Here is a 15,158-nt window from a genome sequence, read left to right as displayed (position 1 = left end):
GCTTTAGATTTTTTTTTCATTTTCTTAAGGGGTAATACCGATGCCACTAATTCATTCTTTCTTAGAAAACTTCTTATTTTTTTCTACTTATTAGTATATATATATTTTTTCCATTTTCTTAAAGGGTAATACCGATGCTACTAATTCATTCTTTCTTAGAAAATTTTATTTTTGTTTCTTTAACTTTTTCAGTATATTAGTGTAGGGGGATGAGAAGGCCAGAGAAAGTAAAAGTTTTTATGTTATATCATTTACACACAGTTGCAGAATATTATTTTCATCTAAATTTTTTGTTTAATTTTTTGTTAAATCACTCCCATGATTCATTTTTTCTTACAAAGAAATTTGCAATTCTTTGTTTTTCCTCTGTTCAAATTGTCATTAGCTCCACTCCCATGTACAAGTGAAATAGTATGCAGAATTGAAATAAAATTCATACGTACCATGGGATTCAAGTACACATAAAAATCACGGAGCTCTTGTCGATCTACACCTGAAAGAAGTACCAGCCCTATGCATGAATATCAATGTCCACTGCACACACAGTGTGCTACAGCTTGGCATTGAAGTAAAAAAAAGAAGTGAGCAGTTAGTATGAACGATCGAGTAGGAAGCATGCAGACATGCAAGCAAATCTATTGAATGCAATTTGTAGTGAACCGACTGACTCTAAATGGAAAACCAATCAACTTACGTGTATTTGATCCTTTTTTTTTTGCTAATGTTAAGCAAAGAAGACGTAACCGTATGGATACTTCCTGGCATGAAGCCCCGGTAGATTGCTCAATCAAAAGGTCCATAGACATGGTTGCAATTTTATTACCTCTGTTGTTCTTTGTACTGTCATGATTAAAGATGAATAGATTGGAAATTTCTCGAAAAAAAAGGGCATGCTCTATATGACAACTTGTGGATTGTGGTGCGTGTAGCTAGGCGGTGGTCGCTGATTGCAAAACTATTTTTTTTCTTCTAAAAGGGGATACCCCGGCTCCGCTCATCATAATGCACACAACCATTTTATTAATTTACTATTTAAAGTATATAACCATAGTGATAGGAAGGAAAAAAAGAGATCGCAGCCGGGTCGGTGATGAGATTACATGATTCAAACCCATAATCTATTATTGACACGCCAGCCAACTAGTGGAATAATTTCTATTCAACCATCTCCAGATGGTGTACCCAAAGGACATATGCTCTTGATCATCCACATGCTGCAGTAATGGCCACATACGGATTGATGTCGTAGCCTTGAATATGACCTGCAAAAAGAACTATATAGATGATCTGTTAAAAATGGAATCATTCTGACAATTCCAAATTGGCCATAGAAGAGCATGAACTCCCACTCGGACGTGTCGCTTGAGTTTTGGGTGGATACCACCCAACCAATTTCCAAACAAATTCAGTAAGGATTAGGAATTAATTTGGGTTGCGCTATATCTATCAAAGAGTATACAATAATTATGGATTTGGTAAATCAAATCCATGGTTTAATAACGAAACGTGTTAACTTACCATAACAACAACTCAATTCCTATTGAATTCCTATAGTGGAATTCCTATCTATAGGATAGAACATACACATGGTGTACGCATTATATATGAGTATACTCGTTGGTGGTAACAAATTACGTCGGAATGGAATTGTAAAATGGCAAGACAGAAAAAGATGATCAGTTGTTTCCTCTTGGTCACAAAGCAACATTTTTGCTACATTGTCAGTTTCATTTTGCCAAGTTATCTTTAGTAAGAATGGCCCCCTCTACAAAACCTACATGAATACTTCAACCCTAACCCTGACCTTGGTTTTCAAAATCTGATGTTTGTGAAAAGTAGGTTCATAATTAGTGAGGTTAGCACACATAGACTAGATAGTGAAGACACCATTGATATTCAACCTCCATCAAAATACGTCTGACATATATGATAAATTGATCCACATCAATCTACGTACTAAATGGAGTCACGCTGTTCTTTTACCATCAATTAAAAGCCCTACGAAATGGAATATTCAAGGGGTTTGCCTCGAGCACTAAGGCCAACGAGGCCTCTTTTCTTTGCACAATATTATATATATAGGGTTGGGTATTGCATAGCTAATGGAGTATCCCCAACCATGTGTCCTTCCAAAAGCTAGTTGATTGGCCATCACCAACCATAAAAGAACCTTTATTGAAAAATGAAGACCCAATCTTCATCAATCCATTCCAGAAAGGCGAGTCAGATGGCATAACAACTACTTGCGAAACCCGCTTGGAATGCAGGTAAACTAACAAGTAGCGTAAGACGTGCATCTATCAAGTTCCGGGATGATATATATGCTCGATGGAGTCTTTTTTCTTAAACACATATAATTTCATTCAAACTTGACAATCATTACATGTATAGTGCAAAGGAAGAACCGGAGTAGTTTTATTCTCAGTGACATTGTGCCATTTGCTGAAGCATCATCAACGAAGATAAAAAATTCACACGATTGTAGACTTCTAATTATGTGAAGGAAGGCTTGAATTCCCCTCGCCTCACAGCAAGCGACTGGATAGGAGGGAACTAGTAAGATCTCAGCCACCTCTCAAACCCTTGTCTCCCGTCTCGCCGACTCTTTGCTCTTTCCACCTGATGTTGGGCCAAGCAAGATTTGGAGAAACCCTAGCGACGACGACATGTTACCTATGGCGGGAAAGAAGAAAATGGGTACACGGGAAATTGGTGCAAACGTCAGCTTGAATTTTCATGTCAGTGCTGATTCTCGCGTCAAATTTCCTGATGGCAATTTACTAAATGCCGGATTGAAGAGTGGTGGATGGTCCAAGCCAATTCGTGGACATGTCAAGCATAATGTTGATGCAACCTTTGACCCAAATTCGATGCTAGGACCGATTCGTGCGGTGCAAGCAAGAGAATTGGAATATATCTTGATGCTTTCATGGCAGAAGCCACTGCACTAAGATTTGGCTTGAATCTAGCACAAGCTATCAGATGCAATAAAATTGTGGTTAACTCTGAAATTTTTTATGAGATAAAAACCATGCAAGAAGGTGGATACCTCGCAGGTACCGTGGTAGCAATATTTGAGGGCTTTTATCACGTGTTGCTTGAGTTATCACATGCAATGTTTGATCACAATATGTGGGAGTCGACTAGTAGCTCATGAACTAGCTAGACTTGGCGCTCGCTTCAAAAAATGCTAGACTTATGAGTTGCCTTTACAAATTGCATATACAAGCTGACATGTGCTACTTTTATTGCGCTACAGCTATTTCTTGCATAGTACGAGCCTCATGCTAGTCTGGTCTCAGGGGGTTTTCCCACATGTTGTTACTGGGTCGGCCCGTTTCTTCTCTTCATGGCTAGCAAACCAAAAGACGCTCGCTCACTCAGTCATTGTAGTTTTCGTTGGTTTCTTCTTTTTCTTGCCTTATAATGGTTGGTCAGGTCCATTTTCACTAGCTTTTTACTCTTTTCCTTTTATGTGTTTTTCTTAGTGGTTTTCTTCAGTTTTCATTGGGTTTTTTCTTTTCTTTCCTTTTTATGTGCATCCTTTGAGGTTTTCTTTACGATTGCAATGGTCATTTATATTCTTTCTTTGTGAGATTTCTTTATGGTTTTCATCTGTTTCCTTCAATTTTTCCTTCTACCCTTTGTCTTTTCCTTTACGGTCCTCTTCGTTTTCATTTTCTTTGTTTTTCTTTGTGTTCTCGTTATGGTTTTCATTGATTTTTCTCTTCTCTTACTTTATATTTTTTTCTTAATGGTAATTTTTAACCTTTTTTGTGTTTTTATTATAGTTTTGTTCGCGTTTCATTGGTTTTTATTTTTATTTTGAATTTTTATATTTAAATTCATGTCTAGTTTTTCCTATATATGTTGTACAATTTTCTTATACAGCAGGGACATTTTTTATATGCATTAAATATTTTTCAAATACATGATTAACATTTAAAAAAAATATGCTTTGCTGTCTACCCTTTTTTAATACACATTGTATATTTTTCATATGCACAAGGAAAACTTACTGTATAATATGGAACCTGTTATACACGTTTAACCTTTTTTGAACACATGATTAACATTTTTCAAAAACACTTTTTTATTTCTACTTTTTTCATATACATTTTACATTTTCTGTATAGACCTGATTTTTTTATACAAGTTCAATATTTTTGAAATACATCCTTAACATTTTTTCAAACACATTATTTGAACATTTTCTTAATATGTAATGATTATCTTTTTAAACGCATGTAGAAACATTTTTTAAACTATGCAAACATATTTTTACATTTTATTTTGTTAAATATCATGAACATATTTTTGAAACGAGTGAACACTTTCTAGATGTAATCTTTAAGAATGGTACGAAACATTTTTTTTCAATTACACAGATATTTTTTACATTGAATAAAGATTTCTAAAAATGTCATGTACATTTTTTTGAAATATGTGGGCATTTGTGAATGTCACAAATAATTTTTTTGAAAGCTACAAACATTTTTCAAAACTTATGGTAACAAAAAATTTACACTTTGTTATTTTAGAAATTCACGATTTTTTCAATTGTATTAAGTAAATTCAGTTTCGGAATATATGTATATAGAGTTTTTTTTGGAAATGCAAACAAAAACCAAAATGAACAAAGAAACATATGTAAGAGTAAAACGAACTAACTAGAAAGTTGGACCGGCCAATACTAGCGACTGGGAGGGTGCTCCTTTCGGAGATATCTTGTTCAATCTAAAAAAAATCTCATTATTCCAAAAAATGTTTGCAACATTCAGAAAATGTTCTAGATTTGGTAAAGTGTTCATATTTTGGGAAACAATGTTAGTGTTTTCCAAACAAATGTTCCCTTGTACAAAATTTGTTCAAGTTTTTAAAATTCTGAACAATATATGAAATTGTGAGCAATTTTCAAAACCCTGAACAATTTTTGAAGATTATGGACCTTTTCTGAAAAAAGAACATCTTCTAAAGACATGAACAATAAACTAAATATTATAAAAATTGCGAATTTATGAAAAATTAAAAGGAAACTCTTTGAGACAACATACTTGTACTCCCTCACAGGTACTACTCCCATGTAATGCAACTTGTGCTTCATGCGACACTATCTACTCCCCATGCAGTGTAACGTGTACTCCGTGGTGCAACTTGTACTTCTAGCGCTATGTAGCAGGTGTGCTTTATGCACAGTGCAACCTATAGTCGTAAACACAATATGTACTTACCGCACAACACAACATGTGATCCTCAGGCGGTGAAACCAGTACTTCCTCGATCAAACAAGTACTTCCCGCACGTTGTAACATGTACTCCCCATGATTAATAAAAGAACTAAAAAGGAAAAATAGGGATAAAAAAGAGTGAATTCCACTTTTTACCATGTAGTTGTATATTTGTGACATATTTTACCTCATTTACTGAAACTTCTCTCGAAATATTAGATTCTGGAGACTTTTAACACAATTTTGTCCGAGTTTTGCATTTTGCTTGTTCATGTTAGATAGGACCGGCATGTTGTCAGTGATTCATAAAAAATGCGTAAAGATGGGAGGGAAAATCATGTTAACACTTCTCTTGAATATCTGTTGCATTCCTCATCATGGTCCACAAATTTTTAAACCTTGGGCGTCGCCTCACACCTTGCCTAATGGACCGACATAAAAAATGAGGGTCCAAAGCTTCTAAAAGGGGTACTCTTGATTAATTTTCACTCAAACGGGTAATTAGTGTCACAAATGCATATCTAGAGGGTAAAATATGGAATTCACTCAAATAAAAAAGGGAAAAAAAATCCAAAATTGAAAAGAGGAACATGGAATGAAAGGGAAAAACCACCAATCCTCCTTTTTTTTAGCCAAGACTCCTGAAGTCATTTTATAATGAGATAAGTATATTTTTCGTCTCTCGCCTCTTTCGAAAGTTTAGAAATAGTCCCTCAACTCCAAACCAGCAAAATTTTATCCCTCAACTTTCAAAACCAGATAAATTTAGTCCCCCAGGCAGTTTTTGTCTAGCATGAACAGTACACCAAGAACAGTAAATTCAAAAAATAGCAATAAAATGAAAAAAAGCTGAAATTTTATGACATTGAAAATACTTGGGTGTGCATGGTGCGTGTGCAAATTTTCGTCATGTTTCGACCGAGGAGATTGCGGGAAAAAACAAAAATGAACAGTAAATTCAAAAAATCTGATTTTTTTTGGCGTCGAAGATGCTCGGTTGCGCAAGGTGCATGCAAAATTTCCTGGTCAAATAACATCTGAGGAGCTCGTGGTGTTTGGAAACCACCCGAAATGGCACGCACACGTACACTATTTTGTTTATTTTTCCATGAGCGCCTTGGATATCATTTGACCCCAAAAATTGGCACGCACATTGCTCAACCAAGCATCTTGGATTTCAACAGATTTCATTTTTTAATTTTGTTTGCTACTTTTTAATTTACTGTTTATGATAGAGCAGATTCACATTCGGTTCTTTGTCGCGAGCTCCTCGAACGTCCAAACACGACTAAATTTTGCACACACCTTGCGCACCTGAGTATCTTCGATGTCATAAAATTTCAGAATTTTTTGATTTTTGTTGCTATTTGTTTTCAAATTACTGTTCATATGTTTACTGTTCACATCGGAGGGAAACAGCCCGAGGGACTAAACTTATCTGGTTTTAAAAGCTGAGAGACCTAGGGCCAGTTCTTTTGACGGTTTAAAAAATAAGCCGCCTCCTCCCCAGCTTTCCCCATAAGCCGCATCCCTCGTTCATTGGGGCTTCTGAACTAATTATGTGGTAACTAATTTAAAAGTCTCAACAAATTTAGGGAGCAACTTATTTTTTAAGATGGGGAGAGGTAGCTTATTAAGAAGTGGCCCCTAGTTTTGTTGGTTTTGGTGTTGAGGGACCATTGCTACACTTCCAAAAGAGTTGAGGGACGAAAAACACATTTATCCCTTTTATAATTGAAAATTATTAAGGATGACAGTGAACAATGCAATGGAAAGGCACCAAACTACAAAATGACCAGCAAAAATTAATATTACATCAAAAATCATGTTGGCTGTCGTCTTCCTTTGACTGTATGCAGTCAGCCGAAGTTTAAAAATCATACTGAAATAACGGTCAGAAAAAATGGTATCACTTGGGGCATCACCCCATGTAACATGGGCTTGCAATTCTTCACCACCCGTCTAGATGGTACTCCCTCCGTCCGGAAATACTTGTCGGAGAATCTAGACGTATTTTAGTTATAGATACATCCATTTTCATTTATTTTTTCGACAAGTATTTTCGGACGGAGGGAGTAGAAGCAAGAGTAGGCCCTCTACACAGCTTGTGCGTGTTGTTGAGCAGCAACAGGGTGGCCGATCGCGATCCCGTCAAGCCTGATCTCGCCTGCCGACGACGGCCCCGCCACGGCCCCCATGGTAGTAGTAGCACCAGCCGCCGCCGCGTAAAGCATGATGTAAGATACGATCCCGAGCACGGTGGCGACGATGCTGAGAATGGCCCCCATCATGAAGACGCCGTCCTTGACGGCGTGACACCCCCGGCCCTGGCTAGTTTCGCGCGTCATGGGGATGTTCGCCGCCGCACCTACCAAGAAGAACCGCTCCGCGATCAACGCCATTATCCTGCACACACTCAACGCCAGCATGTTCATCGCCCGTTGGATTGGCCGTCACCTCGGTCGAACCCTCGACATGCCTGTCAGGAATGGATGGACTATGAGCACGGAAGCTTAGCTCAGCTCACCATGAGAGGACGCAGAGGGCGGCGCCAATGGCCCGCTTGGACTTGGCAACGGCCTTGGACCTGGAGAAGCCGGCGCCCCGAGGCATGCAGCGGCCGCAGCAACCGCCGACGGCCGAGGCGGTGATCTGGGCCAACAGTAGCAGGAGGGCCGCCAGTAACCCCAGCGCGTATGCCGGGTTGTCAGGGTACACGCACTCGTTGCTGTACACCTCAATGTCATTCCGCTGCGCGCCACGAGCACCGCAAGCGCGCTGGTCAGTTCAGTTTGCTTGAGATGGACGGAGCCACTACCAGTGTACATGCTTACCGTGAGCTTGGTGCCCTCGGCGATGAACCCCAGGACGGCACTTGCGACCCCAAACAATGCTACCACGACGGACAAGACGATCACGGTAATCTTCATTTCTCTAACAACTTCACGACTTCCTTTTTTGGTCCGTCGTCCGAGATAGTGACTGCGTGAGGTGATGGATGGGTATAAAAGCCATGATCAAATGTTCTGATGCTTATATAGAGGACGCTTATGAGGTCGGCCAGGCTATTAGGTTTTCCACGAAGGTGCCTTCACGCGTACTACTCTCTTGTCCGCAAGCATCGTCTCGCACCGGCTGGCGATGACCGCAAGGCTAAGGCTGACGATCGTACATAGTCGTATCCGAAAAGGATCATCTCACGACAAAGCCTGATTACGTAGACATCTAGCAACGCAGGACGTGTGCATCTGCCAAGTTAAATTGATGCTGCCCGCTGATTACGAGTGTTTTGGAAGCCCACGTTTTGGAAGCCTTGGCGAGATGATCTCGACGAACCAAAGTGCTTTCATCACCGGCAAGTGTATCCACGGCAATTTCCTACTCGTGCAACAAACGACGTGCCGCCTCCACAACCTCAAGCTGGCTCGCGTCAGGCTCGAGCTAGACATCGCCCGCGCGTTCGACTCGGTCTCTTGGCCCTTCCTCCTCGACATTTTGCGTCATTTGGGTTTTGGCCCGTGCTGAAGGGAGTGGATCTTCATCCTCCTAGGCATGGCGAGCACTCGGGTCCTCCTCAACGGCTGCGCTGGGCCTCCTGTTGCGCACCGCAAGGGGCTTCGCCAGGGTGACCCTGTTTCCCCATGCTTTTCGTACTGGTCATTGACGTCTTGGACAGGCTGCTCGAGCGGGCCGTCGCCGACGGCATTCTTCGCCGCCTTACCCCGCGCCACATGGCATCTAGCATCTCCCTTTATGCTGATGACATCATCATCTTCTGCCATCCGGACGAGCACGACCTCGCGTGGTCCGTGAGCTTCTTCGGGTCTATGGCGTCGCCTCAGGCCTCCACACCAACTTCGCAAAGTGCGATGCTTCTCCGATCCCGTGCTCACCGGACGATCGCGCGGCCATCCTCCGCGGCCTCGCATGCCCGATCGTGGATTTCCCCACCAAGTACCTTGGCCTTCCCCTCTCCATCAGGAAGGTCTCCTCCACCACGCTCCAACCCTTCATCGACAAGCTCGAGTGGAAGTTGTCGCCTTGGTGGGCTACCTTGCTCTCCAAGGGCGAGAGGTTGGCGCTTGCTTGCCACGTCCTTGGGGCCATGCCGCTGCACATCATGCGCCGATCCTGAAGCAGCTCAACCGCCTGGTCCGCTCCTTCCTTTGGAGCGGGCGCAAGGAGGCTAACGGCGGCCACTGTCTCGTCAACTGGCCTTCGGTCTACAGTCCGATTTCGCTCAACGGGCTTGGCATCCCTGACTTCCAGCGCGCTGGGGTTGCGTTGCGGACCCGATGGTTGTGGCTCCAGGCGACAGATCCTTCCTGCCCTTGGCACCACCTGCACATGCCTAGCTACTCCGAGGTCCAGGCCATCTTCCGAGCCTCCACGACGTGGGCTCTTGGAGACGGCCGTACATGCCGCTTCTGGGTTGATCACTGGCTAGATGGCACGTCTATCGCGGAGTTTGCCCCACTGATATATGAAAAAGTTCCACGGCGGCGGCGCAAGATCCCTTCTGTCTGTGATGCCCTAGCCGACCGTTCCTGGGCGCGAGACATCTCCGGTTCTCTAGGGCCGGCAGCGCTGGTCCAGTACGTCCAGCTGTGGCAGCGGCTGCGTCAGCTCACTCTCTCGGACTCTCCGGACTCACGCACTTGGCGATGGACTGCCAACGGCGCCTTCACTGCGAGCTCGTGCTACAATGCAATGTTCCTTGGTCCATCGGGGCCCCCCATTGGCGGCTCACCTGGCGCCCCTGGGCGCCACTTCGCGTGAAAATCTTCTTCTGGCTTGTGCTCAGGGATCGGTGCTGGACGGCAGAGCGCCTCGCTAGGCATGGCCTCCCACACGGCTCTATGTGCTCCCTGTGTGACCAGGCACCGGAAACCATGGCCCATCTCCTCTCGGGATGCCCTTTCTCTAGGCAGGTATGGCATGACTCTCTCGCTTGGTGTTGACTCTCGGTGACTATCCCTCCCGCGGACACCCCCTTCATCGACTGGCTTGCTTCTTCGGCCGCCACCACCCCCTCCTGCTTGCGCCGCAGCTTCACCACTCTGGCTCTCCTCATCGCCTGGGAGATCTGGAAGCAAGGCAATGCTTGCATCTGCGATGCCGCCCGGCCGTCCATCTCTAGCACCTTGGCGACGATAATGGAGGAAGCTCGCGGTCGGGCCCCTGCGTGCGCCTTAGGACTTTGCAACATTTTGCCTGAGGAGTAGTTTTTCTGCTTTGGGACGCATACACCCCTTTCTGTTGTACGCTGTAACCTCCTGACTCACGCCGCGCCGCGTGTTCGTGCTCGTCAGAGGTTCCTGTAATTGCTCTTGCTACTACTTCTACCTATCAATGCAATGATACTCAAGCCTTTTGCGTATTCGCGAAAAATGATTAGCCGGTGGTAAGCCAATCCATCGAGCCAAGAAGAACAACCGTAGTAGCTAGCAGGCTCACGCAGCCTTTAAAATCAACAAAATAAAGGTTAGAGGGCAAAATACACTCTTAACCGATTTTCTAAACCCCCTCTATCTTCAATATTTTAAAACGATCCCGCAAAAAAGAAGAGAATATTTTAAAACATTTCTGAAATGGAAGGGGGGAATATAAAGGACCCTAATATCCACGGCTCGACCGCTAGGGAAGAACTTACAATTCGTTCGCGAGGGGAAGGAGCTCGCAGCGCGGGGGGGGGGGGGGGGGGGGGGGGGTCGCTGGGGGGCCCTCAGCGCCGATTAGGAGAAGCGGCGCTCGCTACAACGCCAAGTGGGCCAGCCCACGAAGGGGCACGAGGGCCCAACTATTAGGGCGTGTCATCCGAAGTGTCAGAATGCAACCCTAACGCTTTAAATACTATCATAGCCACTCATACATGTTTTTCTTAAAAAAATAAACTTCACATATTTCGGAAAAAGTTCATGAACATGCAAAAAAAACATTCCCCAATTAAAAAAAGTTCAATGATTTTGAAAAAATATCATCAATTTTAAAAATAGTTCACTAAAAATTTAAAAATGTTCACCAAAATTCTGAAAAAAGTTTATCAAAATTTTAAAAAGTTCACAAAACTGAAAAAAGTTCATTGTTTGAAAATAATCATCGAATTTTAAAAAATATTCATTGAATTTGAAAAATGTTCATCAAATTTGAAAAATATCATCGAACTTGAAAAAAGTTCATCGAATTAGAAAAAAGTTCATCGAATTTGAAAAAATCATCGGTTTTGGAAAAAAAGTTCATCGGTTTTGTGAAATGGTTCATCAATTTTGAAAAAATATGTTCAATTTAGCAAAAGAGAAATGGAAAAAGAAATAAAAAATGGACAAAAAGAAAAAGGAAAAAAGAAAAGGAGATATGAAGAAAAGAGCGAAGAAGATATAATTGAGCACATGAGGTGCGGCCGGTGGGTGGTTCTGGTTCGAATATCATCGGCCGCACATTGAATTTTTTGTTTTGTTTTATATAACAGAAATGAAAGGGGAAGATGAGCCGAGCCCAACTAGCCGACCGTTTCTGGTCGTTCGCCTGGAGGGCAGGCCAGGGCACGCCCCCCCCCCCCCCCCCCCCCCCCCCCCGACCCCAAATTTAATTTCCACTTTAAAACAAAAAAAACAAGTGATACAGAATTTATTTTTGCCAGGCTAAACATTAAAACTGCCATGCTCTATATAAAAAATACCGTGAACAAAAAATTACGCATGAATTTATAAAAATGTCATGCTCTGACAAAAGGTGAAATATAAAACTGCCAACCCCTAATAAAATATTTTATCTGGATAAGCCCAAAATAAGCTGCCATGCAATTAAAAATAAAAATTGCCAACCTTTTTGTTTTTAAAAATGCCATCTTCTTGACATTAACAATGTCACCCTCTTTATAATAAAAATTTCAGTAATAAAAAAGGATTTCTATTTTTATGCCCCTGATTTTTTAGTTGTGCTCAGTTTTGCTCAAGCCAACTAACTTGGCTCACTTTTCCCTCCCTCCTTAAACATCTGCTAACAAAAGCCTAGAGGGAGCACTGTTGTCCAGTCAAAGCCTTTGACTGTTACCTCTTGGCGAGTGGGGTCCTGTGATATCCTGACAGGTGGGGTCGGGCCACTCTTTGTCCCCAGAGTGGTGACGCTTTAAAATCATGACGTGTGGGGCCGAGGCAACTTATGACATGTGGGGTCGCATGATATCCTAACAGGTGGAGTTAGGCAACATTCTCTCCCCACAGTGGTGATGTGTTAAAATGCCGACATGTGGGGCCAAGGCAACTTATGACAGGTAGGGCTGAGGCAGCTAATGACAGGTGGAACCGGGGCAGAATATGAATGGTGAGGTATGTTCTCTCTATCATTTGTCAACAACCAACCACACGCAGCCTGAGCAGCTTCCCCCACCTCCTACAGACTAGCCATGGACGTAGTTTGCCCGCATCGCCGACTCTTATTCTGGGGCCGACCAATGGATGGCAGCACTGCACGTCCGCGATGGCACCCTCCTTATTTCCTCTGCCCGAATTATCCCTCGAGGCCCAACCGACCGCACATAGAGCTCCCGGTGCCCCCTCCCCCACTATCTGGATTTGTTCTGCCAACGAAGAAAGCGGCCGACAGTCGTGCGACATTGCTCTCATTTCTTAATAACCTCTTCAATCATGATCTGCCTTATTCAAGCGCTTCGGGACACCTTTCCCGTAATCTCATCTAAAACTCTAATTTTAGGGGAGCCATCATGTTCAATTTTTTGTCGCAGCGGGTACACCAACGAGGGAGGGGATTCGATCATCTATTGTCCATGTTCACCAACACCAGATTTAGAGGAAGTTCAGTTAGTTAGCGCTCATGGCCTATCTGAACGACCCCTTGGTTGATTTGAAGTGTTAATTGTGTTTTGGAGGGATTATTACGGTTTAACAGGCAAGCTGATGATCCTTGGTATATTGCATATCAAGATGAGTCAATCCAGTAGGGTAGAGAGAAGATGATATTGAAGGAGACAGTTGCTAATTTAGGTGTCGAATAAAAATAGATTGATTGTTGAGCCGAGGCGTACTATGAGGAAGAAAAGATAATTGCAGAGCTTGTTCGCAAGGATAAGTTGAAACTAAAGACTGGTCTAGCCATATTTGATCATGTGGTAGAGGATCCGAAAATGGGTGGAGAGGAGAAAGCAAAAGTCTTACAAGGACTTGAAGTAATGAAGGGAGAGGAGAAAACAGGTACATGGTGGCACTTATCATAGTTATCATCTCTGCACTAGCTTTTTACTATGTAGTTTAGGTAAACTGAAATAATGTAAGAGATATGCAAACGTGATGGGTTGTTGAGTAAGCTTGTACTACTGGAATCTAGGTAAGATGTGACATCTTGTTAACCGCTTGTTCTTAGGCTATTTGGTCTGTAAAAGCTCTGTAATTTAGTCCACATGATATGCATCTTGGTTTGTAAAACTTTCAGGAAAAATTGTCATTTTTTTATTAGGCTATTTGATGAAATTTTCACAATGTTTCTCCAAACATTGTAAAAGCATATTTGATGAAATTTCCCATATCAGTACAGATCATATGCAATTTGGCGTCTACAAACTGAGAATTTAAGGAATTGAAAACATCGTGCATTGTGAACTAATCTACTTGAAATTATCGTTGCATCTACATGTTTCTTACACCAGCATGTTCAATACAACAACTTGACAAACATTGAAAATAATGCTAGTACTAAAAAACATTTGAGAAAATTTCCCTCCCTCTAATTTCTTTTGCTTAACCCTAAACTGGTTAATAGCAGCACAATTACCAGCATCTTTCTTCAATAACACCTCAATTTGCATATCCTTTTGTCTTGAGTAAATACTTATTCCAAGCCTTCTTCTGCAGCCATTCTTCATTCCATGCTTTGTAGGCCTGTAATTCATTAAGAAGTTCATCATTTTCTATTTTGAGCCGACACACCATGTCACACAAATCAGTCAAGTGTTGCTTCAAGAACTCGGGAACTTCTGGATAGAACCATTTGAAGAACTTGCATCCACCAACCTATGATATTAACACAAATCAGAGTTAGGAATATGTTTTCCTTTTTTGCCAGAAAATGTTGAAAAATGTAAAGAAAAAGGAAATCACACGAACTCTAGTGTAGTTGAAATATCTCGGCCCTGGGTTGCAATCGCTCCAAGAAATTCATCTGGAAGTCTTCTCATTGCACCAACATTTAGTTGCCAGTGAATATTGCAACGGATTCTCTTTGTACGGTATCGGGGAGCAGAACGAGGACTTGCCGTCGCTACGCCATGCAGTGTTGCTGACGCTAGAACTAGACATGTCCTAGCTTTATGCATACTTATGAAATAATAAAAATGTCAGTGTTCATAAACTAGCTCATGAACTAGCTCAGTGTGCAGTGGGCAGTGATTGTCGTGATAAACTAGCTCAATGTGAAGTGGGCAGTGGTGGCTGATAAAATAGCCCATAAAACTAGCCATGTCCATAATCTAATCCCATAATACTCAAATGTGCAACTTCATCGAAGATGATTTGGTGAAGTAGGAACTTACCGTGGCGCCAGTGAGAGGGAGCGGCCAAGCCAGCACCAACGCATCCGCGCCGCCCCGCCCAGAACTGCACCGACAGGGGGAGCAATCGTGCCAGCACCACTGCGTATGCACCGATGCGCCCCACCCATATCCACACCGCCACGCCCCGTCAAGACCCGGACCCGTAGCTCCTTGTCCAGATCCGCTCCGTGCAGACGACACTAGGAGGCGAGGAGGAAGTCGATGAATGCGCCTCTACGAGGGGGGACGTGTATCGATCAGTTGTGGCGACAGGGAGGAGGTGGAAGACCAATGCGTCGGAGACAAGCACCGCCGAGGAGGTGTGGTGACGGCTGGTGGTGTGGCGCCTGCCTCTAACCAAGACTTAGGGTTCGATGAGGGAGGGG

The 15,158-nt window shown here is 42.9% G+C and overlaps 1 protein-coding gene across 1 annotated transcript; it reads right to left on the bottom strand.

The window, feature by feature from the left end:
* Window positions 1–7,034: 7,034 nt before the first annotated feature.
* Window positions 7,035–8,214, bottom strand: LOC123170212 (uncharacterized). Its single transcript, XM_044588052.1, has 3 exons — window positions 8,063–8,214; window positions 7,756–7,979; window positions 7,035–7,634 (listed from the first exon to the last, which is right to left on the bottom strand). Exons 1-3 carry the CDS (start codon window positions 8,156–8,158, stop codon window positions 7,325–7,327), a joined length of 630 nt encoding a protein of 209 aa, XP_044443987.1. The 5' UTR covers window positions 8,159–8,214; the 3' UTR covers window positions 7,035–7,324.
* Between the last annotated feature and the right edge of the window lie 6,944 nt (window positions 8,215–15,158).

This window comes from Triticum aestivum, chromosome 1D (assembly GCF_018294505.1).
Source record: "Triticum aestivum cultivar Chinese Spring chromosome 1D, IWGSC CS RefSeq v2.1, whole genome shotgun sequence".
Lineage (NCBI taxonomy): Eukaryota > Viridiplantae > Streptophyta > Magnoliopsida > Poales > Poaceae > Triticum > Triticum aestivum.
The sequence above is the reverse complement of the archived record's forward strand: the minus strand, read 5'-3'. Positions and strand labels throughout refer to the sequence as shown.

Excerpts from the sequence above, each read along its gene's own strand:
- LOC123170212 (XM_044588052.1), bottom strand. The coding sequence starts at position 8,158 with ATGAAGATTACCGTGATCGTCTTGTCCGTCGTGGTAGCATTGTTTGGG. Across the intron at positions 7,980-8,062 it reads CCGAGGGCACCAAGCTCACG|CGGAATGACATTGAGGTGTA; the intron begins GTAAGCATGTAC and ends CGTGGCGCGCAG. Across the intron at positions 7,635-7,755 it reads GCCCTCTGCGTCCTCTCATG|GATAATGGCGTTGATCGCGG; the intron begins GTGAGCTGAGCT and ends GAGTGTGTGCAG.